General features: G+C 39.9%; 1 protein-coding gene across 1 annotated transcript in view; it reads left to right on the forward strand.

The window, feature by feature from the left end:
- Positions 1-6,500: 6,500 nt before the first annotated feature.
- RAP1GDS1 (Rap1 GTPase-GDP dissociation stimulator 1) overlaps positions 6,501-13,385 on the forward strand; it is a 179,687-nt gene continuing 172,802 nt past the window's right edge. The window contains exon 1 of the mRNA XM_039254241.1: positions 6,501-6,683. Within this exon, the coding sequence (XP_039110172.1) occupies positions 6,680-6,683 (4 nt within the window). The 5' untranslated portion in view covers positions 6,501-6,679. The remainder of the gene's footprint in view (positions 6,684-13,385) is intronic.

The raw sequence follows: 13,385 nt of genomic DNA on the forward strand, positions 1-13,385 counted from the left end.
CCCCTGCTCACGCTGTCTCTCTCTCTCTCCTAGAAATAAATAAAAAAAAAAAAAAAAAAAAAAAAAACATAGGATTATAAGGGCCCCTGAGTGGCTCAGTTGGTTGGGCGTTTGACTTTAGGTCAGGTCATGATCTCACAGTTCGTGGGTTCGAGCCCTACATCAGGCTCTGTGCTAACAGCTAGCTCAGAGCCTGGAGCCTGCTTCAGACTCTGTGTCTCCCTCTCTCTCTGACCCTCTCCTGCTCACGCTGTCTCTCTCTGTCTCTCAAAAATAAACAAAAACATTTAAAAATTAAATAAATAAAATAAAAACATAGAATTATAATAAATCACTGCATATTATGATTTTGAACCCTAGATGCATAGCAAGCTTCTAATTCCCTTTTTTATGCAGTAGAATGGCAAAGCCAATTGAAATTAAAATAGACTAAATATCACTTCAAATAACTGAGCCTATATCCTAATCAAAAGTCGTTGTGTTATATTCACAAATAAAATATTATAGTAATGCATAGATTTTGTCTTTTATATTTGTAAATTTCAGAGAAACAGGAACAAAAAATACTTTAAATACTTTAAAGACAATGAAGAAAAGACAAATGAAGACATTTTACAATATAGCATTATTTTTTAATCTGATGAGGTCACGAAAAATATAAGGTATTTTCCCTGAATACATTTATCTCCATATGATTGCAGTGAGGATTCGAACCAGAGGCTTAGATCTTACTTCTGCTATATTTACTAGTTATAGATCCTAAGTTAAATCATTTAACCTCTCTGAACATGTTTCATTATCTGTAAAGCTGATAATACCTCACTCATAGTGCTGTTATATTATTTAAAATAAGCAATACTACACAATACCTAATCAGTCACCAAGCCAATACCACTTCCTTAGTATTTCTCAAGACTATCCATTAGTCTCTATCCCCACTGCTTCTATTTTAGTTCAGCTCACACCTAGAATATGGTAACAGTCTCCCAGCCTCCAGTGTAGACCTCATTCTTAGCCACTTTTCACTTTGCAACTACTAAAATACAAATTTAACTATGACATTTTCAAACTTTAAACCTTCAAACTCTTCAATAACTCCCTGCTACCCTCAAGATAATATCTAGTACCTTACCGCAGCCATCAAGGCCTTACGAGATTTTATCCCTCTTACTAGTCCATTTCTGTTCCATGACTTCTCCCTTTCCCCAAATCTGTGCACACCTCACCCTAACCAATAATGGCCTACAGATTCTTCAAAGATTCAAACTCTTGTCTCCAGGCTCATACATATAAAGCTTTCTGTTTCATTGACTCATATTCATCTTTCAGGTCTCTGCTGAGATGACATCTTTTCTAAGAGGCTTTCCATGATAGGGTTAAATGTCCTACCTATATTCTTCCATACTACCCATTTTGGATAGGTACAGCACTGGGTTTTAACTATTTTCTTGTCTGTCTCTGTGCTCTTTGAGGTGCAAAACTGTGTCCTAGTCACACTTGTATACCAGTTCCTAGGTAGAATGGCACATGTCCTCAACAAATATTGCTTTCTTTAATCTATTACTTCTTTCCCTGCCCCTATTGTTTTCCTCTTGTTACTCTATTTCTCAGAAACTTTCAGTGACTCCCTACTTCCTACTATCAAGTTTAAATTCTTTTGCTTGGCTTTTTTAACCCCTCACAATCCTCATACTACATTTCCAATCTTTATTTCTATGCCCTAATAGGTAACCTTTTTTATGGTCTTATGAATATGACATATCTTTTCTTATCCTGTTTCTCTCTCTTGGAATAGCTGGCTTTCTTCCCAACATTTCTCCACAAAAAAATTCTGTCCATCCATATCCTCCTCTTATGAAGCCACCTTTGAGTAATTATTTTTATATGTTACCACTCACAGACTTAGAGGATTTTTTAAATAGGAGAGACTTTTAATAGACTAGTCCCTACTTTTGTTTCACATGATAAGCACCTATAGTTATCTCTTATAGCACTTAGTACAGTGCTGAGCTCAGAACAGGTGATTTTGAAGTGCTATGTCCCATTTTAAAAAAAATCTATACAATCTATGGCTATAGTTGCAATATGTAGATATTAGTTAGCTTGAGGTGATAGACTATGAAGAAAGAAAATTTTAATTTCAAAATGTTTAGAAAATGGTTAACATATTAAGTAAATGAGAGATGTATGTGGGCTGGGGGGTGGGTAGGGTTATAATGAGTCAGCAGCTTGGACATTTCTGTTGTTCAACCTAGAGTAGCCTAAACTCACAGAGGTATTTCAAAAATAAAGAGTTTAGAGGTGCCTGGGTGGCTCAGTGGGTTAAGCATCTGACTTAGGCTCAGGTCATGATTTCATAGTTTGTGGGTTTGAGCCCCGCTGCGTTGACAGCTCAGAGCCTGGAACCTGCTTCAGATATGGAGTCTCCCTCTCTCCCTGCCCCTCCTCCCCTTAATTAAAAATAAACATTAAAAAAAAATAGTTTAGGTAGAAGACTGTTTGCTGCTGCCATTATTTTTTTTATCAGTGCAAAGTTCAGTTAACTACTCCAATGAGATTACCTTGAATGATATTCAGAATGTCATTGTAAAGAAAAGGCAATCAGCTCCCTATTATTCTTTTAAAGAATATTCTCTTTTCTCTCGACTCCTCTTGCTCTGCCCTTCCCATTACAGTTCCTTTAAAGAATTTAAATCTTTTAACCTTTTTAAGGATATAAGCATCAATGAGGTAAGCTATTTATAAACCTTGCCAAAATGTAGTGCTTCTGAGCCTCCCGCTCCCACAGCTATCTGGCTAATCATAAACCAATTTTCAAAAATAACTTGATAGACAAATAAGTTTGTGATACTTAATATACTTTTTAGATAGAATTTGGAAACCTTTGCATTGTGTCAGAAATTCCTTCTTTATTTTGCAGCAGACCTAATGAAATTTTGACCATTGCCTAATGCAGAACATGGACACAATTAGTTTTATTTCTGGAAAACTCTTGATATCAGGTGACTATTTTCTAGCTATTTATGTAATCAATGACTAGAGGTATTCTCAAAGCAATTCTTCTAATATGTAAGCTTTTTTTAAAAAGTTTATTTATTGATTTTGAAAAAGAGACAGTGAGAGTTGGGCAGGAGCAGAGAGAGAATCCTAAGCAAGTTCTGTGGGCAGAGCCCAACGTAGTGCTTGAACTCATGAAACTGAGATCATGACCTGAGCTAAAACCAAGATTTGGCCACTTAACTGATTGAGGCACCCAAGCACCCCTAATGTGTAAGCTTTTTGAGGGCAGGGGCCATTGTTTATATTTTATCCCTAGTGCCTATTATAGTGCCTGTATAGTAGGCACTCAGTAAATCTCTATTAGTCAATAGAGAATAAATTAGTACAAAGACCAGTAACCACAGCAGAAGACTCATAGTTTCAGATAGAAACAACATAGATAGCAGCCATCATCACCATCACCAATTATCAATATTTATTGAATAACTAATTTTACTTGCTAAGACACTAGAGTTTATCAAAAGAATATTAACAGCATTCTCTCGGGATAAAAACTCTGAAAGAATGAAAAGACTTTCATTCATACAAAAAATTTTTATTGAGCACTTGCTGTTTACTAGCATTGTACTGGTCTTGGGGATACAAGGGCAAATAAGGCAGACAAAAATCCCTTCCTTTGGGGAGCTTAAATTTAAATGGATGTGAATACCAATAAGCAAACTATATATTATTTTAGTGATAAGTGCTAAGGAAAAAAATTAATATGGAATTCAGGATATAAAGTAGGAATGTTGTCGGAACTCCTCATGCAGGTAACTTTTGAATGAAAAGATGAAGGAAGAAAAGTAAAGATATGAGAAAAAGGTCAGATTCCTATAACAGGAGAAAGGTGAGGTGACGAGAACTAGTGTAAAGCGTGAAAAGGCAGGTGTTACATTGGTCCGTTTCCACATGTAGCATTAAGTATTGGCTCTCGCTTCCATCACACACCAGTGTTTTGAGACTCACTGTACGCAGTAATTTTAATTGGTAGGAGTGCTGAGGGGATGGTTTGTGGATTCAAGCACAACCAAAACAAGCACTTAAACTAGTGTCAGTTAGGAGGTCACAAAGCTGCTTCAGTAGCTTTTGCTAGTTTCAATTTGTATATCCAAATGGAGACAGAAGATGTTCTTAGAAATTACTGTAATATACAATTAGAAAAGGAAGTAGCAGGATAACTGAAGCAAGTAAATTTGAGAACCTGGAAGAGATTAACGACTGTTAAGAGAAAGACAAAAAATGAAGAGCCCCAATAGAGTCCCCATGATGATCTGGAGAGGTTCAAAAGGAATGTGAAACATGGTGTGTGCATGTGTGTGTGTCTCCAAAATGAATGTGGAACATGGTAGGAGTGTATGCGTGTGTAGCTTGCACTGGTGTCTTATGGATTGAGTCCTGTCCCCTGCAAACTCACGTTTAAGACCTGACCCCTTAGTAACTCAGAATTTAACCTTATTTGGAAATAGGGTCATTGTAGATTTAATTAAAGATGAGGTCATTCTGGAGTAGTCGGGCTCCTAATCTACTATGACTGGTGTCCTATAAAATGGGAACATTTGAACAGACATGCCATGAAGCTTGGATAGTTATGCCACCAAAGCCAAGGACCTATCAGGACCTATCAGAAATTGGAAGAAAACCTTCCTTAAATACCTTCAGAGGCAGCATGGCCCCGCCGACACTTTAATTTCAGACTTCTGGGCTCTAGAACTGTGAGAGCTTCCATTTCTATTGCTCTAAACCACACAGTTTGTGATACTTAATTACAACAGCAGTAAGAAACTAATTTGGCATGTGAGATTATTTAAGGCAAACACCAAGAGCATCCTTATATCACAGAAAGGGAAAGAGTGCACAAGAGTGATGTGCCTGATTGTCTTTTGCACCAGAAAAGCTCGATAGCTCTGTAGTTAAGTTGTATTTTCTTGTTTTACCAGACCTCTCTTTTAATGATCGTGTTTCAGTTTTGTTTTTAGGAAATTCACTTAAAACCTGCTCTCTAACGAATTACAAGGCGCTTCTGATTTGTATGCTTGTATCGAATAAACAGAAACTTATCTGGCTGTAAATGCGGGGGGGGCATGATTAAGGAAGAGAAAGCGCCTTTTTCTCAACACTGAATTTAAAGAGTAAAAGTTGAAAGGGTAAAGCAACCCGGATTCGGCTATGCAGCATCTCTCTTCCACAGGTTGTACTGCTATGGCCCCCTCCCCTGCAGGAGTGCGGATGCTACTGTCGGCGGAGAGCGAGCTGATTCCTCACCACAACTACGAGGGGTCAGGTCAAGACCAGAGTGCGGAGAAAAGGAACGTTTCCTCTAGCCTCCTCCCTCGCGGCAGAGGAACCAAAACCTGGCCCCCGCCTTGCGCGCATGCCCAGTCGGGAGGGCGCCGTCCAAAGGGAGCGCCCCTGCTCAGGTTTTTCCCGCAGCTGTTGGGGGGCGGGGAGGAGGGCGCCGGGAACCGACAGCCGTCCGGCGGACCCAGGAAACTCTGACCGACCGCCTGGGCGGGGCCGCCGCTAACTCGGCTTCACTTTTATTTTCCTGCCTCGGTAACCTTGTACCCGCCACCGTCCCAGGGAGCGGGACGGAGCAGGGAGCCTCGCGGTAGGGTGGAGCCCGAGGGCACCCTGGTTAAAAGGCTGTTGTGGCGTCTCGGGGGAATGGAAGGCCGCGCTAAAGTAGGAAGAACAACACACTCCTTGAGGAAATCCTGGGGCGGCCACTGTTCTCGATTGCCCAGACGTTTCTGTTTTTAAAGTAGCCGCAGCCAAGACAGCCCTAACCACCGTTACGCCCGCTAAGATTAAGCGCCCTCCCAGCGACCACCTCCCTGCTCTGTGCTCAGCGGGCCCACAGGCTGCTCTGAAAACGGGCGTCCTCAGGTATCTATCTGTCAGAGGTGCTGGCCTTATTGCCTAAACGTCCATTCCAGCTTCGTTTCAACGTGTCCGCTCTGCTTCCCGACCACCCTCCCGCGTCTGAGTCGGCCCAGCGTCTCCGGGAAATTCCCGCCTGTGCAACCCGGCTGTCCCGTAACGAACATGGGCTGGTTTCCCGGGTGTGGATTGACGGGGTCGGGGAGCAAGCCGGGGTGGGCTAGATGGTAGCACGCGGGCCTCCGTATCCCCTTGCCCTGCCTTCTCCAGGCTCACCCACCGCACCTCAGGCGGTCGCCATCAAGCTCGCCGCGGCGGCTGCAGCCGGTCCGCAAACACGCCCACCCGCACGCTCAGATACACTTGCCTCGGGGGAGGGCGGGGGGAGGAGGAAGGAGGTACTGAGCATGCTCGGTGGAGAGGGCGGGGCTCTCCCGGGCCGCGAGTCCGGGCAGGCGCTCCTCAAGCAGGCTCGGCGTCTCCGCCGCCCGCCCGCCCGCCCGCCCGCTCGGAGCCGCGCCCGCCGCAGGCTGCGCCCGCCCGCCCCGCCCCGCCCCGCCCCGCCCCCCGCCGCTCGTCCCCGCCGCGGCCGCGCCGCCTGCAGCAGCAGCAGCAGCTGCTCCTCCCCGGCGGCCGCCCCCCGCGGGTCCCTCCCTGGCTGCGGGAGAGACAGAGGTAGAGGGAGGACACAGCGCCGCGCTGCCCGCACCGGAGACCTTCGCCTCGCCCTGCTGGCTCCTCACCCTCTGGGAGGAACATGGGTAAGTCATCCTTCCTCCCCCGTCATCGCCTGACATTTTTCTCTTTCTCGGCGTGTTGCAGGGTGGGAAGCATTTCTCGCGCAAAGTTGCCAGATTTCTCAGATCCACGGGTGTAATACAGTGGCTCTTCCTCCGGGGAGAGTCGGCGCACGCGGAACGCACGCCAGTGCCTGGACTGGGAGGGTCCCGAGCGCGGGGTGGGGTCGGGCCGCGGCTCTCGGACACCTCGCTGCCTCGCCTCCCCTCCTCCATTCTTCCTGCCCGAGCCGGTGCCCGGGCACCGCGGAGCCTGCCTCGCGGGCTAGCATCCTCTGCCTGCCCCGTCCCCTTTTCTCCGGAGGCCGCCCGCTTCCTTTCCCCGGCGTCTGCTGGGCTGGAGGCTCGGTCGGACCGCCAGAGAGACCACTTCGTCTAACTTCCCTGTCAGGGCGACCTTTCCCCATCTTGGGGACTGTTCAGCCCGAGGCGGGGAAGTGCGAGCAAGTAGTTTGCCAGGGCGATTGTACAACCTGCGCGGAAATTATTTTTGGTGGGGGAGAGCGGACAGCCTCATAGGTTGAAAGGATGACTTGTCAGAGGCCACGAGGAACTTGAGGAAGGATGCACAGAGCCGCTAGCTGTTGAATTAGTGTTGGGTGACTCCAGTGTCCAATATTCTTGTGCTCAGCCCATTTCCTCGGTTCCTTCGCTTGTCTGCTGTAGGAGGAAACGTACCCCGTAACATGTTACCGAACTTACATGTTAGTTATTCGTTCCCAGCTTAGCCTGCCTAAATCTACATAATCTGATTTTAGTTCCTTTGTATGTTTGGTTAATCTCAAGAGATTGTTTTGGATGAGAGATTTTAAAGCAAATAAATTTTCTAAAACTACATGTAATTTATCTTAAAAATTTTTCATAACATATTGCTTAAGTATTAAGTTCAGTAATTAAAAAACGTCTGATGAATTCTGTAATTTTTTTTAATAGTAGCAATTTGGAATACCATATTGCTACATGTTCCCAGTTTGCCTCCACTGCTATCATAATTTCCTCTTTTTAAAATTTGCTCCATTGGCATCTGTCAACTCGGATTTTCCTACCCCTTCTGTGCAGGTTATTTTAAGCCTAAAATGAGTGTGGTTCTTTGATCTGTCAATACAATGCTCAACACGTCTAGAGTTAGGTCGTGGCAACTCAGAATCTTCAAGGAAGTATCTAAATCTAGAAATGGTGTCGATGGAGCTTACTGGGAAAGCAAATGCTCCAAGCTCTATTTCAGACTTTTGACCATATATTGGGAAGAGGCTAGTGTTGCAGGAGGTAATGTGAATGAAAAATGAATCTAGGGCCCTGAATTTTATTTTCAGTTTAGTTTTTTCCCCCTTTTAATGTGCTATTGGTACGGTGAACAAATTTATGTAAAATTGGGGGGCTCATATGTACTTTGCTTTTCTCTAGGAGTAGAATTTATATAAATATTAATTCAGATTATTGGACACATTGTGACTTTCCCTTGAACATTAAAAAATTTACTCCTTAATTATAGGTCACAAGTTTGTCTGTAAAATACATTTGCCCATGTTCCAGGGTGAGCTACAAAATCCATTTAAATAAAATTTTAACTTCCATGTTGAGTCAGAATTTTTTCTTTTCAGTAGAAAAAATTCAGTTCTGTTGCAATACTTATGAATAAAAATACTTAAATAAAATTATTTACTGAAAAATAATTAATCTTCAAAATCTTGAATGTTATTGCTTGATTTCAAAGAATGGCCAGATAGAAACCTCTCATTTAGAGCCTCTCAGATACTCTTTGATTTAATCAGTCTCTCATAGCACTCTACCTTGTTGGAGGCTTTTTAGCACTTACATAATCTGCCTTATAATGGAGTTGTTTATGTGTGTGTATGTTTAGCATTTAGTCATGAGTTCCAGAAGATGAAAATATGTCTTATTAATTTTTGTGTACCCCTCCCCCCCCAGTGGTTTCCACATAGTAGATATTCAATAAATCTTTGATGAATTCATTCTTGAACTTAAAACCTGTCTATTATTTTCAGTTTGTGAACCTGAAAGTATGGACTCTGAACAAACATTCAGGTTGGTAGAATATCATGGAGGCTTGGAGGAAATGGAGACAGAGAAGTATAATTATACTATGACAACTCTTCTCTTGCTAAAAAAAAAAAAAAAGAAAAAGAGAAAAAGTTGGGTTGTCTCAGAGGTATAGGTTTTAGAATAGCTGCCAGACAAGCCATTTCCTTCTGCACTGCTATGTTCAGTGGTAAGGTGGTTTAGTGTATGATCACTAGGTACATACAATAATGTAAAATTGAAAACTTGGAAAGCAATTTCATATTCTGAACCAAGGAAGTTATAACATAAGAGGTACATAAGAGATATCTTGATTAATGGTGGGAAAAAATCACTTTTTAAGGTCTTTTCAAGAAATAAATAAGGTGATTTTTAAATTCATGCCAGTGAATTTTCCCTGTAAGAAAGTGAGGGAAACTTACTATATAATGTTAGGGGCCATGCCTATTATTTCATGTATATATCTTATAAATTCAACATGTACTTAACATTTATTGAATATCAACCATTTACAATTTACTGTGGGAGGAAAGAGATGAATAAGACATTCATATTTCAAGTTGCATATAATCTTTAAAATTGTTTTTAATGTTTTTATTTCTGAGAGAGAGAGAGAGAGAGACAGCATGAGTAGGAGAGGGTCAGAGAGAGAGGGAGACACAGAATCTGAAGCAGGCTCCAGGCTCTGAGCTAGCTGTCAGCACAGAGCCCAACATGGGGCTCAAACCCATGAATGGTGAGACCATGACCTGAGCAGAATTGGATGCCTAACCATCTGAGCCACCCAGGAGCCCCTCAAGTTTCATATAATCTTAATAGGAATGATATGGTACATACACAGCTATAATAGAAATAAAGAGATATAAAAGAACTTTGCAGGTGTTATAGATTCAGGGCATGGAGAAAGGTTTTAGAAAAATGATGTTATTTGAAACAAAGGTTGGTTAAGCTTCTGAAAGGTAAAAATGAATGGCAACTATTAATCAGGCTGGGGGTTGTGGGGAGAGATGGCATAAATGAAGATCGAGAGGGAACACTCAAGGAGTTTCAGGATATGATTAAATAACTGTGTTTGACTGGATCAAAAGGTAAGGTAAGAGTGTGTGTCAGAGATGAAAAAGTATTAATAGGTAAAGACCAGATAATGGAGGACCTTAAGTGACAAGTTAAAGACATTTTTGGACTTTGACTTGTCTATTGAGGGACTGTGAAACGTTTTTCTGTAGTTAAGTGATGGATCAAGTGAATTAGATGAAAAAATAGAGAACACTTAAGAAGGTGGTGGAGTTTGGGTGAAAATATTTACCGGTCTGAACTTGGCTGTGACAATGGGAATAGAATATTGTGAATAAAGAACAGGATTTACTTGCCAACTGGTTGTATATGGAATTGAGGAGGGAGTCATACATTATCACCTGGGCAATAAAAAGAATGCAAGTTATTACTATATATTTAATCCTTTAGAAGAGGAAACATGAATCATTAGTTTTGGACCTGGTGAATTGGACTGTTTAGTGTGCCATTTAGATTCTCTGTGCATTTATGACAGGGACTCTTTCATTAGGTTTTGAATACATTTCTAACACTAATGTCTGACACATAGTAGCCATGAAGTAACCATTTGTTGACTGACTGAAACTAGGTTAAAAAAATATGTAACAGTTATTTTAACTCTTAAGAGAGGATTTTGAACTAGAACTGGAAGTTATCCTTAAATATCCTGAGATGATATTTCAAGTTAGGTAGGAGGCTGAGAGGCAACAGAAAGAAGATAATTTGTCCAATGTAAGAATCTTAAAGAATGACCCATTGTTAGGGAAGAGGAATGGAATGATTTGACACTCAAAGAGACGTAGGAGTGAAAGGCTAGAATCGGCATGTGGTTGGGTTTCATTAAAGAATGGTCAATAATGTCTGTTGCTTCAGAACAGTAATAAGGATTGAGAAAAGGATCTGTGTTGATGTGGTTTGGTTAGGATATTACCTAGTATATTTTCTAAAAAGTAGCTTTAAGAGGTATGCTAGACATGGAAGTCAGTTGTAGAGGCTAACTGGATAATGTGTAAGTGGAACTAAGACTTCCCAATGTATTCATGCTATTGAATGTTTGTCCTGTTTAAAGTCTGTAAGTAAGCAACATTTTTTACATGTTGCACTTTACATGGAAAGACACATGCTATTTTCTTGCCTGAGAATAATTTGTTATCTTACCATAGTGCTTCACATTTCTTTGACATTCCATTTTTTTATGTCATTGTGTCTTAGTATAGTATGCTTTTTATGTTTGCAGTATCTGTCATACAGATATTTAGAAATAGTTTTTAATTTCACATGATATTATACATAAAGTGTACTCTTTACTGATGAATGGTTTTATTACTTTACTATTAGTCTTTGTGAATTTTGGATTTCTCTAGTTATATGTATGCCACTAATTATACTCTTAATTCTTGAAGTTTTGTTTTTCTCTATAAATTTGTATTAGCTTTATAGCTAAGTCTTTTTTTTTTCTCTTGTATTTCTAAGTCCAGGAATGGTTTCAAGATAAATAGTAAAGAATAGTACTTTTACTTCTCTGCAAAGTAGAGTGATGATTTTTTTTTGTAAATGGGTAATCCCTAACATTTATTATTTTAAAAGAGCATAGATGACAGATTGACTAGTTACGTAATTTTTCTTATGTTGCCATTATATCTGTGTTGTATATGTCTGGGTTTTTTTGTTTTTTGTTTTTACATATGGGAGGACTGAATTCATTAACTTTGGTAGAGTCATATTCTGAAGTCTCTAGTACTATGATTCAGAAGTTTTAATAGTCCTAATTCATTTTGTGAACTGTAGATTTTAACTTTCACAGTGGAATGTTGGAGCTTCTAGCTGCCTTTGGGGAAGTAGTGTGGTTTTCCTCTTCAGAGATTCCAGGTCACCTGAATTTGAACTTAGCAATCAGATGTTATTGGTGGCACCAGCAACAGCCTTAAGAATTACTCAGATTTTTAATACTCACTCATAAACATCTGGAAGACTGGATAAGGAAGGTCTAATCCTTTGGGAACTTCATGTTAATTTTAGTTAATCATGTTCAGATAACACTTAATTTAAGATACTTTCCTAAGCATTTAACTTGGCAAATAGTTATTTTTTGTGGAGAGAAGAGCAATAATAATTGAAGGTATCAGAATAGGTAATAAAGTCTATTTTGGTTATAAAATCCTATGATTCTTTGAAATGTACTCAGTATCATTGATGTCTTAAATATGCTATAATCATCCTTATATAATTCATTTTTCTTTAGCGTTCAAAGAGTAATGTCTACTTGAGGTAGCCCTTCAGGGTTTGAACCAATCTGCTAGCTTTGTCTAACCAGACAGCCTAAAATACCATTACTCATGCTGGTTAAGATATGGACTCAAATTGTAGAGTAATGTCATTCTCTCACTACATCCATTTATACAACTCTTGTTGCTAGAAGCATTCCAGGCATTAAAAGTGAGAATTTGGATACTGATTAATGGAAGAACTTATCACTGATAAATGGAAGGTAAATGGAGAATTCAGATTCTGATAAATTGAGCTTCTAGCTATGAATTGGCTATGCTTACAAACTCCAGAGTTGTCCTTACATTTTGTACACAATTTAATTTTGTCTATATGAACTCTTTATCTGGCGTCTTCTCTAAAGGCTGTTTTTACTGAATTTTGTCCATATTTATGATTTTGACTACTATTTGTATGCTATTAGTGCTTATATATATATATATATATATATGTATATGTCTATGTCTGGGCTGTCTTTTTATCTAGGAGATTATTAGACATCTCTACATGTATAATAGTTAATTCAGACTCATGGAGTTCGAAAGCAAACTCATCGTGTAATTTTTAATAATGACAACTAGCGGCATGATGGTTAACATTTAACCAAAACCCCTTCTCCAAAAAACCCCAGATTTGTTGTGGTTGTTGATATCCTGTGAATGCATAGCTGGGAAGAGATGAGATGTAGCACACCGTTATACAGTAGATCCACCATATAGATATAATAACCTTATGAGCACAGATAATAGTAAAATGTAGTAAAATAATTAAGTAGTAATGAGTTTTGAGGAGTAATACTTTTGTTTTAATATAACTTACTTAAGTTTATAAAATTTAATTTTCAATTACGACAGTTTTAGTAATTGCCTCATAAAATTCCTAAAACATTGTCGTCTCTCATGGGCTGGTACAAGGGGGTTCTGGTATACCACTGGATTAATAATTACCATTCATTACTATTTAATAAGAATTATTGGTAACAGTTATTTTAACCTTTACATTTTCTCGTATTTTTAAATTTTAATTTTAATCTTTTCAACAATTCTATGAAGTGGGTGATACTATCCCCATTTTATTGATTCAAAGAATTAAATCACTTATCCAGGGGGAGAGAACTGAGTCTCTCAAATCTTGTTTTAGAGCAGTGATTCTCAACCTCTGGCTTGCTTAATAATCCTGTAGTGTTTGTTAAAAAAGTTACTAGGACCACCATCAGAAATTTTGACAAGTAGGCTGAGAATTTGTGTTATCAAGACATTGGCAGATGATGCTGCACTTTGAGTAGCATCACCAGAGAGCAGAGGTCTG

Source organism: Hyaena hyaena, unplaced genomic scaffold (genome assembly GCF_003009895.1).
Source record: "Hyaena hyaena isolate Hyena2069 unplaced genomic scaffold, ASM300989v1 scaffold_480, whole genome shotgun sequence".
NCBI classification, from domain to species: domain Eukaryota; kingdom Metazoa; phylum Chordata; class Mammalia; order Carnivora; family Hyaenidae; genus Hyaena; species Hyaena hyaena.